At 40.9% G+C, this 12,446-nt stretch overlaps 1 protein-coding gene across 3 annotated transcripts in view; it reads right to left on the bottom strand.

The window, feature by feature from the left end:
• Positions 1-12,446, bottom strand: part of KAZN (kazrin, periplakin interacting protein) — a 1,133,578-nt gene that overhangs the window by 839,008 nt on the left and 282,124 nt on the right. For all 3 annotated transcript variants that reach the window (XM_060310886.2, XM_060310878.2, XM_060310907.2), the window contains exon 2: positions 7,982-8,139. In XM_060310886.2, the coding sequence (XP_060166869.1) occupies positions 7,982-8,139 (158 nt within the window). The remainder of the gene's footprint in view (positions 1-7,981; positions 8,140-12,446) is intronic.

Raw genomic sequence — 12,446 nt, forward strand, 5'->3', positions numbered from 1 at the left:
GATCTATTTCCAGTTACTCATGGAGTAATGCTAAACACACACAACTAATTTAAAGTACAGATATTCACAATGAAACACGAGAAGAGGTCGTGCTCTCTCTTTCTCTCCCTCTTTCCCCTTTCTTTCTCTCTCTCCCCCTCTCTCTTCACAGATCTCAGTTTAAATGTCACACTCAAGAAAGCAAGCATTTGAACCCTTATCTAAATTAGGTCCTTCATCTTTAAGACAAGTATTGAAACTCTTTATTATTTGTTTACCTACATATTTAGAGTCACTTGCCCCCACTAAAATACAAGATCCATTGAGAACAAGGGTCACTTTTGTTTTCATTGATGCTCCTCACAATGTAGCACAGTGTTTGGCACACTGTAAATGCTAAATGAATGAATGAGAAAATGAATAAATGGACAACTAAGATATACCTTGAGGACCAATTTTTTTAATTAATTTATTTATTTATTTATTTATGGCTGTGTTGGGTCTTCGTTTCTGTGTGAGGGCTTTCTCTAGTTGTGGCAAGCGGGCGCCACTCTTCATCGCGGTGCGCAGGCCTCTCACTGTTGCGGCCTCTCTTGTTGCAGAGCACAGTCTCCAGATGCGCAGGCTCAGGAATTGTGGCTCACAGGCTCAGTTGCTCCGCGGCTTGTGGGAACTTCCCAGACCAGGGCTCGAACCCCTGTCCCCTGCATTGGCAGGCAGATTCTCAACCACTGCACCACCAGGGAAGCCCAAGGACCAATTTTGATCAATTGTAGGGCTTCAAAAAAAAATGATTCTGAGCCTGGAAGAGTTCTGTGATCAATGAAAAAGTCAGCCTTGGGTCTAAAAGCAGGCTTTCTCAATGTTGACACTATTGACATTGGGGTTGGATGATTCTCTGCTGTGGAAAGCCAGCCTGTGCATTATAGGAAGTTTAGCAACATGCCTGGCCTCTACCCACTAGATTCCAGCAGCACCACTACCCCTCTCCAAGAACCCACCCTAACTGTGACAATCAAAAATACCTCTAGACGTTGCCAAACGCACCCAGCAGGGCAGAATTGCTCTCCTCTCTCTCATTTGAGAACCTCTTATTTAAAGGGGAATGGTGGGACTGGGTATTATTTGGGGAGCCAAATATTTGCCAATGTGACAATGGGCACCATGAAGAGGTGATGATATTTTAGAGGGAAAGGTAATACCTTCATATTCTATTTAAAGATTTTTGAAAACCGTGTTCTTGGAACCCTAAACCTTCTAGAATTCTGAGAGGGTGGAGTTTAGCTTTGGGAATGTATATTTCTTATAATTGTTAAAAACACTTGAGTTATGAGTGCTGTTGTATGTCTGAAGCCATGTTTTAATCTTCTCTCCCCAAATTACACCCTCCCTTTCACTCTATTTAATAACCCCTTCAGGAAGCAAATACTCTGAGGGTCACCACCTACAAGTAGGAAATCAATTACGCTCACTTTGTGATGGGCTGGATGGAACAATATAAAAAAGGCTATTTTATTAAAGCTTAATAGCCAGTTTGCCAAACAGAGATGATAGTAATACCCAACCTCCTGTACCTCTCATGGCTGAGTGAAAAAGGTGAGAAAATGCTGGCAGAAGTGCTCTGTAAACAAGGAAGTGATCTGCAAATATCAGCTGGGTGCTTCTCTGAGCTTCCGTAGCCACACGTGCCTTACCACAGGACTCTTCAGTGTCTGGTTATCTACCCCACTGTATCCTGAGTCCCTCTAGGGCAGAGCCAATGTTCCGTCCCTCTCGGTCTCCAGACCTTAGTGCAATGCCAAGCTCTATGCTGGGACACAAGCACCAAGTTCACCGAATGCACGGTCAAGTTATTATTGTTTCCATCTGCTCCACATCCACTCTCCCTTCTTGTAGTAATAATGCCTCCCCAAAATGCATGTGGTATTGGTGGGACCATCCATCAACATGCACAGACCAGGGCTCCCATGTCCGAGAAGGAAGAGGACCCAACGACCTAAGACAGCTCAGTCAGACTCTTCTAGGAACTTGAGTCTTGATCAAAGTGACACAAAGAGAGAAAATGCTCGGGGCCAATGTATCCCCACACAGCACCCTGAAGCAACCGCTCTTTAGTTCTTGATAGCCAGATCTCCATAGCTAACCTCTTTCCTGTCTTCTCTGAGAAAGAGTTCTTCAGTTTTTCCTAACAGCTACCCTATTTGCTTCTGTTAAATTTTGCCCTTGTTACGTTAACCAGAGCTTGTCTCTGCTGCTGACCAAAGAGCTCTAGCCCAATCCTTACCCCTAACCTGCCATGATTTTGTTACTATATCAGATCCACCTCATTGTAACATGAACCATCAACTATGAGACCAGCATAAAGTCTATTTTCTTACCATTTGAAAGGTATATCATTAAAATAACCAGTTAGTATCTAAAAATGTAACATAAAGGTTCTATGATGTGAAAATAAATTCCCAAATTGCTCTTTAGCACTACACAGATTGTTGGAAACTATACCAGTTTGATAGAGACTATTCCATTCAAACATTACCCATCCTGAGAGATGCTGTCTTCTATTAGAATATAGCAATGGACAGGAGTCCAGTTTTTTTGAGTCTCATTTCCAATTATACCTGGGTCTTTGCATGGTGAACACTGAAAACAACCTTCAGCATTTCAGAATTTCTCCTAAAATTCTGCCTCATGGCTTTTGCAAGGTGCCAGGGGTCTCAGAAGAGGCTACCTTTCTCTATTTTCTTTAAAAAATACCTAAACACAAGCTTAACAGAGGGTCAGAATTACAATTTCACATCTCACCCTCCATTTCTTCTGAACAGGGAAGGTGATTGCATAAGCTCTATAACTGATGGGATCACATCTCAGCCTGGCAATGCCTGTAGGTTAAATTGTATTTAAAAAAAAAAAAAAGGATTTTAAAAGATCAAAATCACCATGGCAGGATGGAAAGTGGGCTTGTGCTCATTATGTAAGAAACTGCAAACTTCAGACCTGCTAATTTTATAGTTTTGCATCTGAGATGGAAAATAGCATTGCCTTTTCAAACACGCAAGGAAAGGATGGGTAATGGAGCACACGGATTAATGGAGGGGATAAGCTAAGACTCCTTTGAATAATCAGCTTACCATTGTAGCTTTCCTGTTAGGTGAACTCAATTCTTCAGCTTCCATTTGAGTATTTCTTTGTTCTCTGACCTTTAAGAGTTAGAAATCTGATGGCATAAGTAGACTTAAAAATATCCCAGGGTAATTTTCTTAGGATGAAAACTTTGCCTCTTTGCCCTCGTTCTAATTTCAGAGTTTCTTCTCTGCTTGCTACAACACTGGGGAGTGTTCCAGCTCTTGCTTCAGCCTGGTGTCACATTTCTGAAGATAATAAGAAAAAACTACACTTGGGGTGCTCCTCATAGCCACAGCCAGTGTCTGTGACCTTGAGAAGTCAGGCATCCATCTGGTACCTCAGTTTGTGCAATGTGAGGACAAGACATTCTCCAGGTCTGTCAACAGGGTCTCACTTATGACTGTGAAGCCGGGTGTAGCTATAAAACACCAGATAAGTGCACTAGTAATAACCGCAGGGTCCATACCGTGAGTACGGGTTGAATTCAGAGAGGATGGAAAGTGCTGCTAACAGGAGAAATCACTTGGATGTATACGTCTGTAGTGAGTGTGTGTCAATCATCTGACTCCCGAAGTCCCTTCCCCCACACACGTTGATGTCCACTGTACACACCTGACCCTCCTATTTGCCAGGAGCCTGAGCCCACGTTTGCTCTGGTTGAGCCTCTGCTCCAAACCACACTTCCCACAGTCTAGAGAGGGAGAGTGTTAAATCAGCCTGATTCTTGCCGGAAATTAATCAGAAAGCATAATCAACCAGGGCAGACTGCTCTAGAAAACAAAACAAGAAAGGAAAATGAAGCCACCCAAATTATAGCGAGTCTCTGATGCTGGCAGGGACCCCATCAGCCTCCTGAATGCCAGGTTTGCCTCCTGCCAGTTGCCCCCTCCTGGTGTGTTCCTTCTTGTTTGGCAAGGGGAATATAGGTCTTTGTCAAATATGCTTTTGAGTTCCCTGAACACAAATAACAGAAAGACAGATAAAGAAAAGAAAAGAAAAGAAAAGAAAAGGGAAGGAGAGGGGAGGGAAGGGGAGGGAAGGGGAGGGAAGGGGTGAGATAGGAAGGGACAAAAGGGGCAGAGTCTCACTCCACATTTCCACTAAGATATATTTTGCTAACAGAGAGATGAGGAGGCTCGAGAGGGAGGAGAGAAGTGAAAGTTGAGAGAAGGAGAAGACAGAAGGGAAGGAGGGAAAATTCTGGGGTGTGGGGAGAAAGAAGGAGAAGAAGGAAAGCGAGAAGAAAAGGGACAATGAGGAAAGAGTAGGGGAGAGGAGAGTCCAAAACACACAGCAGGTTTCATTTCTCTTCTGCCTAATATTTGACTTCCACCAGGTTGTATGTCCAGACTTGCTTAGAGGTGACGGTTGTACAGTTTATTTTTGTTTTTAAAGGCTTGCTTACTTCATTCCTAGAGATGGAGCTCTGGGAAAGGTGTACCAATGACTCAGCCTCACTTAAACTGAGCTCTCCCTCCAAACTCGGGCAAGCCATGTTCCAGACAGAGAAGCCTCACACCCTGCAAGGCCTGGACAGAGCCCGAGGGTCAGTGGAACACAGGCCCTCCTTGGTCACTCCATGCTCCATGGCCTGCAGAAGCTGCACCGCCCCCTGCCACCATAAGGCACAGAAAGCCTCTGCCTTTCAGTACGCGGCCTTCCAGAGGAAGACCTTACTGCCAACAAAGTGATCTTATTGTTTTCGCAGGCATTTGTTCACCCCTTAATAAATAATGAAATTAGGTCTTTGGGGAGAAGAAGGAGAGAACTGCCAATAGGAGATTTAATTTGACGTAATCAACCTCTCTTAGCATGCAGAGTCACACAGTACGAGTAAAAGAATTAATCTCTACCAGAAAGAATTGCCTTTCGGTGTTATGAATCTAATCACTTATGAGGCTGAGTCGGCAGTCTGGGTTTAGACAGACCTCTCAGGAATCAAAGCCACAAGATCAGGTTTCAAATACCATCTGAATGGTACACTTCATTGAATTTGGGGGCCTTTGGATTACAAAAGGAATGGAATGCAAATAGAGGCACTTGGCCTCTTTTAGACACCCCTTAAATGTTCAGAAAGACGTTTAGGAATGAATAAATAATTGTAGGCCTCTGGGCTGCCTGTGTGAGATGTTCCTTCTTGATTCTATTCTCTAGGATGGATTGTCAGACCTGCCAATCATCTCCAGCACCCCCATTATACTTGGGAGATGTGTTTGCTCTGTGTATACTGTTTTACAATCCTCTGAGGTGGAATTTCATAGCCCAGCAATGCTTTTGCCTTTGACATTCTCCTAAGCGGGATTTATTGCTTCCAAGACAGATGTGACTTGAATCGATTATGCCTCTTAAGCAGGCACTCTGGAAGCAGCCTCTAGGTTCTCTGCATTCCTTTTTGCCTGACTTCATTCAACTTGCAAGCTGATGTCAGAGTATTTCATCATAATCTAATACTGTTAAGAGTCCTTTGGGTATGCAACTGAGCAGGCTATGTTACCAACCAAATTCCGGATGTGGTTACTACTCTTGAAGAACTTACGTCTTGCAACACACAAACATCTATTAATATCACAAAATGCAGCCAGAACAGGAGGAGGTACCTAGACGTTATATTTACATGCTGCTGACCTCTCATTATTGATGAACTTAGAAGATGAAGTAAGTGCATCCATTTGTCTTTGGGATGGAGTCAAGAAGAAGCAATGTCAAAAACTGAACGGAAAATAACCGAATTTCCAAAGATGCTCAATAAAGGTTCTCATTATAAAACACATATCTCTGGTTGTCTATTTCATAACTCAAAACTACATATTACCCATGGCCATCCCCAAAATGTTGGGGTTCCTTAGCATTTTATAAGTTTGACAACACTAATCTTATAGAGAGTTATTTCAGGGGTGCTCTGAGCCTGGGGGTACTAGGTAACATGATTCTAACTGACTTCAGCCATGGACCTAGACCATAACCACAAATAACGTTTTGAAAAGTTTAATGGTTTTGGAAGAAAATAAATGAAGGTGGTATTTTTAGATTAATCACAACCCACTTCACCCTATATTAGTGCAAAAGAAAAACAGGAGGCAAAGAAATAACATTTCCAGACACTATACCACTTTCCGACCTGACTTTCTATGATTATTTTTCTCTGGAAGAAGACCCGACTGACCTTCCTTTCAGAATGCATGACTTAGCGGAATATCCACCATACCTTGCTCCATTTTTTTTATCTATTTAATTGAGAGAATTCTAGCAGGCATTGATTTGGGATCAGGAGAGAATGAGATAATAAAATGTTCCCACACAGTAACCACATTATAAGGGATATCTGAGTCCCATTGGATAAATAAGGGAAAAATTGTGATCAAAGTCACGAAGGATAAAAGTTGTTAAATGAATTTGGTATTTAGGGGGAGGAAATATTTCCTTAAGCAACATTAAACATTCTCAAAATCCAGTTCTAGGCATTAGTAAGCTCATACGTGAAGGAGAGGGAAAAGGTGAATGGTTTTTTACTCGGTTAGATTTTGCAAACAGGAGTTTACAGAACATCATTAAGGATTCATCTAGATGGTTCCCTTGGCTGTTGTATGATCTATAGGATTGGGTCTAGGCACTGAGGAAAGCTAATCCTTTCAAGACCAATTTGCTCTCTTTTATTTGGTCAATTGTTCTAAATTTCCCTTTTTTCTGAGTTTTAAAATTGGTTGTTGTAGCTTCAGAATCTTTCCTTTTTCCGCTAGACAAGGCCTGGGGAGAAAGGAGAGGCTGAATGGGCTGCTCATAATAAAGGGGAAAAGGGAGAACAGTGAATAAAAATGAAAGGCTTTGCATAATGTGGGCCATCTCAATATAGGGGCTCAAAAATCCCGTGGGGCAGCTTCAAGCATTGACAGGTGAGAAATACACAAAAACCTTGCCAGTTAAAGTCTTATTGGTACAAGATCCAGGCTTCAGGATTGATTTTAAAAATAAAATGTAAAACAGCACCATGATAGAAACAAAAGCAAAGAAACCACAGTGCAAAATCTGATACAGAGCGGAACGCGGGAAACCACCAACCATTCTGACCTCACTGCCGTTGAACAGAAAACAAGCTCAGGAAGAAAGCCCCAGGACAAACTAACACAAAATCACCAGACCCAGAGGACACTGTCTGAAACGTTTCTAGATACTGAAGAGGTGGAAACAACAAAAAAAATCTAGTTCAGCTTGGCTTCACAAACACAGAGAACCATTAGTTCTCTTAAAACACCTGGTGTTTGCCTATCAACATATCTGGAGAGACCCACCAACAAAACCAGAAGGAGTAGATAAATTATTTTCTAAATATTTCAATAAAATAGTGCACAAGAAGAAACCTTGAAGAATCACATCTCAACAAAGCATGCAACGAGCTAAGCATCTTCTGTAATTAATTCATTGCTAGCCTTGCAAAGAAAAAAATAAGAAAAAAAAACAGTGCTGATTCGCTTACTGGTGGTGCATCAAATGTACCAAAATATTCATTAGTTACTCAGTGATGCTGTTTGGGATAAGTATTGCTCCACTCCAAAGCCTTTGCCAGCTCTGATGCCTGCCAAATTTCTATGTAAATGGGTTTTCACTTTCCAAGGCTAATGGGAGATCTGTTAAATTCTCAGAGACAACACGTATATTATTTTAAGCCCTATTACTTTGACTTAAAAACAAGCTATTTTAATACTAAATCCAAAATAATACCTAATTAGAAATCCAATACTCAAATATCAGAATGTCTGCTCTTCATCGCAAAGGCAGTTGCAATGAATGTGATAGATGAACATTTTTGAACAGCTTATACCAAGAAGAAAACCAAAAAGGTTACCACCTACTCTATATAGAATTTATTTACTGATCTCTGTACCTGAGCATCCATTAAGAGGTGCCTCATCAGCATCATGGAACTCTTCAGAGTCTCCTTTTCAGTGGGCAGAAACGGGTCTTGGTCCTCCTCCAGCGCCTTTGACTTGGTGACAATAAAATGGGATATCTGGTCATTGAGGGTGTGCAACGATTGTACAGCTGCAAAAAGAGAAAGAGCGAAAGTGGAATCACAGCAGGTAACTTTCAAAGAGAAACTGGCTACCAATTTTAAAGGGAGAAGCGAGGGTGTACACATAAGGTATGACCCAGGCAGGTGTCAAGAGGCGTTACATCCATGAATCTCTTCAACACGTGTGTTGAACAGGTAACAGATTGAACACCCTCCAAATGCCAAGCCTATATGGAAACGCTTGGGGGATACAGTCGTGAGCAACACCAGACAAGATGCTTACCCTCGTGGAGCATCCAGTCCTGTGGGGGACACTGAAAAGAAACAAGTTAACAAATACTTCTATGAAGATGACTTTGAGTTAAGCGTTTATAAATTGCAGAGATCAGCAGGCAGGAGGGAGAGCTCTAGAGTAGATTTACATTTATGGTAATATAGTTGGCTATGTTACCTCTAAACAGATGGCCTCTATCATTAAGTTTTGTGAAAGGACAGTGGCCATGTTTTCCAATCAGTACCACATGTGTGCTGGGAAGATTATTATTTCTCTACGATTCACGTAGCACATCTGACATGGTACAGATTTTACGATTTCACTTATTTTTTTGTGCTTGTTGCCTCTTTCTCCACATTCTCCACAGTGCAGCTGGTAAGAGCAGAGATTTTAAGAAAAACCTCTTTGTTTATGGTTGTATGCCCAGCAACTAGGAAAGTTCCTAGAAAGTAGAAGATGCTCAATAAATGTTGTTGAATTAATTTCCTTACATTTCCTTGAATTAAAATTTCTTTCCCTATAGAATTTCTCTAATTTTCAGGTAAATCTATCCTTTCAAACCAAGCATAAGTAAATCTTACACATTCTCAGGAAAACCACTGCACTGACTGCAATTCTGAGGATGCAGAGTATTCATCAAAAACTAGTATCCAGGGCTTCCCTGGTGGCGCAGTGGTTGAGGGTCTGCCTGCTGATGTAGGGGACACGGGTTCATGCCCCGGTCCGGGAAGATCCCACATGCCGCGGAGCGGCTGGGCCCGTGAGCCATGGCCGCTGAGCCTGCACGTCTGGAGCCTGTGTTCCGCAACGGGAGAGGCCACAACAGTGAGAGGCCCGCATACTGAAAAAAAAAAAAGAACTAGTATCCAATAGAATCACTCTGAGGGCATCTGCCTTTGACCATGAGGGAGTAAGAGGATTCAGATTACCCTCCTGCTATAAATAACTAGAAAACTGTACAATATCTCAGAAACAAATATTTTTAGACCTTGAACAATAGCACAGAACTGTGATCCTTTAGAAAAGAAAAAGTTGAGTCCTATCATCACCAGCAGTCTGCAGAAAAGGAATGTCCAGACCTCAGCATGGGAAGAGGAACCCAAGGAGAGCCCAGCACTTGACACTGAATTGAGGAGACAGAGATTGGAAAGGCTAAGTTTGCTATAATTTGCAAGACAAAGTACTGAAAAGGAGGGAATTATACAGAGATCTCTAGAAATGTGCACAGGGGTCTCTATGAGTTGTTGGCTGAATATCAATCCTATGTATGGGTAAGATAAAACCCTACATGATCTGGCAAGAAAAAATTCCAGGAGAGAACAGTTACCTTTTGGGGAGCTGTAAGCCCAATAATTCCAAGAGATCTCACAGGGCCACAAATTGTTTGCACGCTCACCAGCCGAAGTAGAGGGGCTTTGTTGGAATTCAGGGCATATTCAGCAGAAACTCCAGAAGGATAAAGCTTTAGAAATGAAACTAAATGATCCCTAGAATAAAGGCAACTCTAGGCCTATCCAAAAAGAGTTTAAAATTAAGCCCTGAAAGGATCAAACTGATCTGCAAGTAACTAAAATACTTGTCAGGAAAGAAAAATGAGCATTTTTTTTGTAGAGGTGTAACAAAATCTAGCACCCCAAAATGCAAAATCCGTAATGCTCAGTATTCAATAAAAAATTACCAGACATGTAAAGAAACAAGAAAGTATAACTTGTAGCCTCAAGAAAAATCAGTTTATAGAAGCAGACCCAGAAATAACAAGTGATAGCATTCGAAAATACGGCTGTTAAGACAGCTATTATAGAGACATTTTGAATGTTCAAGGTTGTAAAATAAAACATGATTATAATGAGGAAAAAAATATAATATTTAAATCAGAACCAAGTGGAGCTTCTAGGGATGAAAAATGCACTTCTGAAATAAAAATGTTATTGGAGGAGATTCATAGCCGATTAAAAAATGCAGAAGAAAAGATCAGTGAACTCGAAATTATAGTAATAAAACTATCTATAATGAATAAACAGAGCCTCTTTGACAATATGAAGCTGTCTGACATACATGCACTTGGAGTCTGAGGGGGTGGGGTGGGGGCAGGGACAGAAACAATGTTTGAAGAAATGGTGAACAAATTTTTTCCAAATTTGATAATATTATACACCTACGGATACAAGAATCTCAATAAACTTCAGGCAGGACAAACACAAAGAAAACTATAACAAGGCATATTATAATCCAATTGCTAAACAAATAAACACACAGTGAAAAAGAGAAAATCTTAAAATCAACCAGAGGAAGGAAGCATATTGTATTCAGAGGAACAGAGATAAGAATGATGTCAGACTTACCAGCAGAATCTATGCAAACCAGAAAATAATCTATGCACTTTGAAAGTACTGAAGAAAAAAACTTGTCAACCTAGAATTCTATAGCCAATAGTAATGTCTTTCAAAAAATGAACGTGAAATAATGACTTTTTTAGATAAACAAAGGCTGAGAGAACTCATCACCAACAGACTTTCATTAAAAGCAATGTTAAATGTCTTCAGACAAGAGGAAAATGGCATTAGACGGAAACCTTTATTCACAAAAATGAAAAAAAGAGTGCTTAAAAGGAGCAATATTTGAGTAACGTTAACATATTTTTTCTCACCTTTTAACTCATTTAAAAGATAATTGGTTTAAAGCACAAAAAATAATGTATTGTGGATTTGATAACATGTATAAAAGTAAAACATATGACCACAGCACAGAGAATGAGACTGGCAAATGGAAATATATTGTGATAAGTTTCATATATTGTACATATATGAACAATATGTGAGCAGTTTGTTATCTGAAGGTGGACTGTGTTAAGTTAAACATGCATATTGTAAATCCTAGAGTAAGCGCTACAAATAATAAACAAATGATGATTTTGAGCCATGGAGAATCAACCTTGGACAACTGAGCATAGAGTTACAACTACAAGCCATGAAATAGGAAGAATACAGAATATGACCTCAGAGCAGTTTCTCACTACACAGGAAGACTCTAAAATCTTTTCCTGGACTGGGGAAGGAGCTTGGCTAAAACAGAGAAAGATGAATAAGAAAGTATGGGACCTGATCCCTGCCTAACCTGAATCCTCATCCTACAAAGGAGATGGTAAAAAACACCCAGATAAATTTGGGGATCTGAAAGCAGAGTGACTTAACGTCTTATGTCCTACCCTGGGCAGCTGGGTGGGGCAGCTTCTCAGTGCACACACCAATAGGAGGGTAGAAACTATAGCCACATGGAATTTTAAGTCCATGTGAGATAGCACAACTGCCCTACCACCCTCACTCTTCCACCTCCAGTCTCCCTTAGCATCATGGGGGCTGAAAATATCTCCAGTGAATCCAGAAGTGTCCAGAGAGAGATTCATGGACCAGATACGCATCCCCAAGATAGGATAATACAATATATAAGTCTCCCAAGAACCCAAAGAGAAGGGAAAAATAATGGGTAGGGGAGCAATTTGAATTTATTTGATATTTATCCAGAAGGTACTAAGTTTTCAACCAGAAGTGACTAAATTATATCATCAGTGGAAATGCTGGCTCCAGGTCTAAGTTGAATTTCATTATACGAAGTTGAAAACAACAAAAACAAATGACTTTTTTGGAGTTGTGACTATACATTTTTTAAACCCTCTATATATCTTCTCTCTCTTACTTGCAAACAGGAAGGTTGGGGCACACTGAACTATAAGGAAAACAATTGAGTAGGCATCCAAATAACCTACCAGAATCTAGGACCAATCTCTGCATGATTCATGCCCCATTTCCCACCACCATCGTGCCTTCCGTTTCCCTACCTCCGAGTACATGGACATAACGTTCTCACGAACAAGCCTTTCTCCCCAGGTCATTCCAGGGATACCCCAGTTCCCAAGTCCTTTGCTTATAGACACAAGAGACACTGCTGTCAACAAAACTCACGTCACTTCTTAGAAGGGAAGAATTACCGTCAATGCTTTTCACTCTAACCAGGCTAGTGAATTTGGGGTTCTCAAAATGCATCTGTTACAGGCTTTCTCTATTC

Source organism: Globicephala melas, chromosome 1, assembly GCF_963455315.2.
Source record: "Globicephala melas chromosome 1, mGloMel1.2, whole genome shotgun sequence".
Classification (NCBI taxonomy): domain Eukaryota; kingdom Metazoa; phylum Chordata; class Mammalia; order Artiodactyla; family Delphinidae; genus Globicephala; species Globicephala melas.